The following is a 5,180-nucleotide window of genomic DNA, read 5'->3' on the forward strand; positions in this document are numbered from 1 at the left end:
GATCATTATGCTCGTCAATGTCAATTTCACAGCAGTTTTTCCAGCGAATTCATTTTGGCATTTTAGGCCTAAACGTAATAAAGTTATAAACGAGATTGCAAGGTTATTTTATTGTTATATTTTTACACCCATGATATGTGTAGGTATGCGATTTGATAAACATGTCACGTGTCTGCTGGCCTAGGATAGTATAAATACCTTTTTTCGGAGTTATTTTCCCTCTACATACGTATTGTCCAAGATGGACTGGTTCTTGTGTTTGTCGATAAGCGCATGTATTTTGCCCTATGCCAACGCTTTATGGAACAAATCTGAATCAGAGAAGCACGGTTCTTCACAACAGCCTGTACTTGCTTTACGAGAAAATCTTGACCAGCCTGAGATCAAAGCTTCTTCAAATAATGGAAACGACCGACTTAACTTTCTTGAGAGAGAACTGGAGAAGATGAAGGAGGAAAATACAATATTTAGACGTCATCTGTCGAGCCTAGACGAAATGATGAAACAGTTCCAAATTGATAACTTAGATGCGTCTGCCATATCCATTAAAAGTGCCAATGGAACAATGAAACGTGCAAGAGCGGAGAGAGATGAGGGACAAACTAAGATTAGTGTAGAAGGAATTCTGTCTATATCTCTTGGAAGCCATGTGAACGTTGAGGGTCAATATATGAAAAGTAAGTTCCCATTCGTATTTTGGCTCTTAATAAACTTTAAGAACCTTTGATTCAGCACTCTTACAACAAAGGCTGTCCTAAACTCTTAAAGTTTTGATGACACATTATCAAGAATTAGATGCCTTGTTTTCAATATTGGTTTAATCAGCAACAATAATTTAGGGAATCTTCGGTGATACTACAGAGTATACTGATATACATGCCGTTCTCAATTTCTCAGTTTGCCAGTAGCTTCTCGAGGGTCTGTTGTTCTTTCCGGGGATTATCCGTGTTCTTCCTCCACCTTTAATACTGACCGCCATGTATAGCCTATTGTGTGCTGAAAACTGGCGTTAAACCCTACAACAACAACAACAACAATATCTCAGTTTTACAACAACGTGACTTTCATATTTATCTTCATGTAATTAATTATTTGACCTTGGTGGTCACGATTTGAATTTGGTAATAATCTAATTTTCGTTGAAGATTTTCATGTAATGCTGTAAATTATGTTCATCTATCGTTGATTTGCATTATCTTGTAACTAGCCAAGTACATCCTGCTGACAAATTTGGTGCAAGTTAGTTGATATTTTAACCAAATGGATACCTCAAATTTTCCTTAAGTGTAGCCATATTAGCATGGTTTCAAACGCTTCCTTCTGGAGCAGTCAATTTAGTATGATTTTTTGAGAGCTTAAAAAAGACAAATTTTATTTGCATGCCGATTCTTTGTTACTGGCATACGATATAGGATTAGGATGATTATTGTCATATAATGGTGGCTAAATGGATGAATATCTTTGTCTCTCCAGCACAAATCAGTTGTAAATAATTGTATCAATTTTGCATTTGAAGAAAATGACATTTATGAATTCCCGTCAACGTAAGAAAAGTCACGAGTCAGGTATGTTTAAACCACTGATATTGACATAAACGTATCTCTTGCCAGTTTATGCCCTGCTAATTTTCTGAATCTGATGAACAAATCCAATTACATTCTAGGCTTGTTATAGATTTTGACAGATTCTCAATTTTTGGCTTACCTCTTCAAGTGATATAATTTGATGACAAGGGTACATGTGAGTCTTCAATTGTGCTCTTAATAAGCATATTAACAATACTCAGAAGCATGCAAATAAATTATTGTATTCTTAATTTGACATCACTTTGTTAGTTCTATTACTCATCTACTCACAATCTTTCCCTCCACCTTTATATTTTTCTCCATTTCTATGCATACTACGTTACGTATCTATTGCCACATTAACGTCCATTAATACTGATCAGTGTAATTCCAATTTAATTCAAGTCATAAAAGATATGGGTGTAATTCAAAGCAAAAATAAAACATCCCAATATTTTTCGTTTCATTCTCAGCTGATCAAATGATTTTTCAGTAATAATGTTCGTTCAAGTGGCGCATTGAGTTCAAGTATGATTATTCTGGACATGACATTGCACAAAATCTGATGTAAGTACTTCAAGTGGTCTCTGGATCCATTGCCACTTGTACTTTTCGGTGTGCGTGTCTGTCTGCCAGATGTATGGTTTGAGGTGCAGTAGGACAAAGCAGACTATAAGATTGTTGTTATTGTCCATTCCTCTGCTTCTCTGTTTACAATTAGTTGGTCTGTTTAACCATCACAGAGAGAGAGAGAGAGAGAGAGAGAGAGAGAGAGAGAGACAGAGAGAGAGAGAGAGAGAGAGAGAGAGACAGACAGACAGACAGACAGACAGACAGACCTAGACAGATAATGATCCTGATTAATCAAGGTGAAACTGAAATGATGCCAGGCCAACCGACAGAGTGGCAAGAAAAGAGGGAGAGTGGTCTCCAGATTCTTAAGTGTTTAACCTGTTTTGAAACGTTAAAAAAATAAATTAAAAAAATAAAATAAAATCAAAACAACAAATAAAAAGCAAAACAAACAAAAACAGTATTATTACAATATGTATGTGCCGCCTAATCAGGAATTTACATTACGGCCCATTCGACTCGAGAGGCTATTGCAACTTTGTATAATTGGTATCGTGTAACAATGTTGCTAACATTCCATGGAAAGTTTGCACATCACATTATTACGACTCGGGTTACTTGGGGTCAGCTTAAGCTCATGGTTTACATCAAGGTCAATATTCCTTTTCTGTCTCACTCCATCTTGTCTCCACTTACTTTTGTCCAGAGAGAGAGAGAGAGAGAGAGAGAGAGAGAGAGAGGGGGGGGGGGGGCTCAGAGGCGTAGGGAGATAGAATAAAACCAAAGGGGATTTCGCTGAATTTTCATACCATTATTAATCCATTTAGCGAACAAACAACGATTATTGATACTCACTCTGCTTTTTCCTGTATTAATATTGATAAATAAGTGGACATTCATCACTGATTCACAATGTATAGAAGCAATAATCTACTTTTACTAACATTAACATATGCGTATGCATACGCCATGGCGAATCACAATAACCCATGCAAAGAGCATAGAGTATTCGTAAATTATATATATATATATATATATATATATATATATATATATATATATATATATATATATATATATATATATATATAGGTTACTGCATTTGTATGGGAAAATAGGAACGAGTTTTCGGAATGAATGCTGCACGAACTTGCAGTGCAGTATATCCTTCCGACAAAACGAGTTCATATTTTCCCATACAAATGTAGTAACCTTTTTATTATATGCTCATTTTTTAATTCTACCTAAGGTTTAATTATATAAAAAAATACACTACAAGAAACAACGTAAATGAATGAATGCCGTATTCCAAACTTAATACACAAGCGCAGATTTGACGTTACAAAATGACATCATTCTTAATGCGCACATAGCTCCGCCCAGATAATTTTGAACTTAGTCGCGCGTCGACATAACTTTCGAAAGAAAATGGCGTGTCTAGTTAAAATTGAAATTTGCAGTCATATTGTGAATGAATGGACATTGCAATGACTTCTCCATTTGAGGTGGAGTGAATATATTTTGGTATTTTGTTTCGATTCGACGAAAGTTTGTGATTTTGGACTGGATTCATCTGTGCAAATTATACATGAAATACATCGGATTGAAGTGGCGCGAGAGAAACGTGTTTACGTCTGCAAATGTGTTTCTGTTTCTGTCATTGAATGTTTGAAATCATAACGAGGGAAAAATATGAAGTTTTTCAATTGCAATTTTCAAAAAGACGCTGTGGAATTTAATGTGTATTTCATTTTGAGTGCAGTAAGGAGGATGCAATTGCACTTATCATCGAAATTACAGCACACTTTCGAAATGTGTAATCCAGATTGAAAACCTACTACATGGCTCATGTAATTCGGATTTGCAGAATTAAGAAAAAACATTTTGTGGAAATTCAGGATGTAAAACTGTAAGTATATTTTATTTTGCCATTCTTATCACCAGGTAAAGAAAACAGTATATGCCTTGTTATTTGTAAGGACCTAATCTGTCATTTATATAACGTAGCTAGCCTAAATCCGTAACATTGTATCAACGCAAAATGTCAAGACAGCTGGGTCTTTTTATGCAGTCCACGAAACATGTTTCAGTTCAATCAGAAACAAATTTAAACAACCACAACGTAAAGAGCCTCTTACGCGAGTGTACATGATTTGTTTACAAATCAAAAGTGCTGGCGTCTGAGTCCATTGTTTATTTACAAAAGAAAGTAGTTCCTTTATTCACGTGAATGCTATATGTGTATCGTCGCGCGCGTTCAGCAGTATCGGGGAATATTGAAGGATTCTGTTTCTGTCAATGTAAAGTTAACGGGGAAGAAAATGAGCATATATATATATATATATATATATATATATATATATATATATATATATATATCCACGTTCAGTATTTTTTTCTTCAATTTATATACCATTTGAGATAACTTATTTTACAGTTATTCATGCTTTCTGCCGGCGTTTAGTTTTTGTTTTTCTTTATTATTACACGTTTCATTCGCAGGGCAACATGATCGAGGGCCGGTTGCCTTCTTCGCCCAATTAACTGATTCATTAACCGGTCTGGGAATGTACCAAATCATTCACTTTAACTACGTTGTGACCAACATTGGTGGAGGCTATAATCCACACTTGGGGATTTTCGTCGCACCTGTCAAGGGACTGTATGTATTCCATGTACGAGCCATGGTAACATCCGGAATGAGACAGTATTTAACAATAGTTATGGACGGCACTTATATTCAACCATTATACCCGTATGCTTCAGAAGCTCAAGTCGTTGCTATTGACAGTGTGACAACTGTTCTGGAAGTAAACAAGGGCAATGCAGTATGGGTGCGTGCCGAATCTGGTTCTGGCTATCTTCATGGAAACAGATACAGTGTTTTCGCAGGCTGGCTCCTCAGTCCATTGTAAAAATCCATTAATAAGAATTGCATAGTTTAATATTGGTGTGTACATGGACTTAAACAGACTGCTCCTTCCAAAGTAAGAATTTCGTTAAAAAAACCATGAATATATGAATAAAGGTTTCCATTTACAG

At 35.6% G+C, this 5,180-nt stretch overlaps 1 protein-coding gene across 1 annotated transcript; it reads left to right on the forward strand.

Moving 5' to 3' along the window:
- Positions 1 to 229: 229 nt before the first annotated feature.
- Positions 230 to 5,180, forward strand: LOC149774407 (complement C1q-like protein 2). The gene is made up of 2 exons (XM_089945340.1): positions 230 to 677; positions 4,641 to 5,180. Exons 1-2 carry the CDS (start codon positions 242 to 244, stop codon positions 5,051 to 5,053), a joined length of 849 nt encoding a protein of 282 aa, XP_089801466.1. The 5' UTR covers positions 230 to 241; the 3' UTR covers positions 5,054 to 5,180.

The sequence above is a fragment of the Sinohyriopsis cumingii genome, unplaced genomic scaffold (genome assembly GCF_028554795.1).
Source record: "Sinohyriopsis cumingii isolate HCF-2022 unplaced genomic scaffold, ASM2855479v2 utg000233l, whole genome shotgun sequence".
NCBI lineage: Eukaryota > Metazoa > Mollusca > Bivalvia > Unionida > Unionidae > Sinohyriopsis > Sinohyriopsis cumingii.

Bases quoted from the DNA above. Each gene is read 5' to 3' on its own strand.
- LOC149774407 (XM_089945340.1), top strand. From the start codon at position 242: ATGGACTGGTTCTTGTGTTTGTCGATAAGCGCATGTATTTTGCCCTAT. The intron at 678-4,640 runs GTAAGTTCCCAT...TTTCATTCGCAG, and splicing joins TGAGGGTCAATATATGAAAA to GGCAACATGATCGAGGGCCG.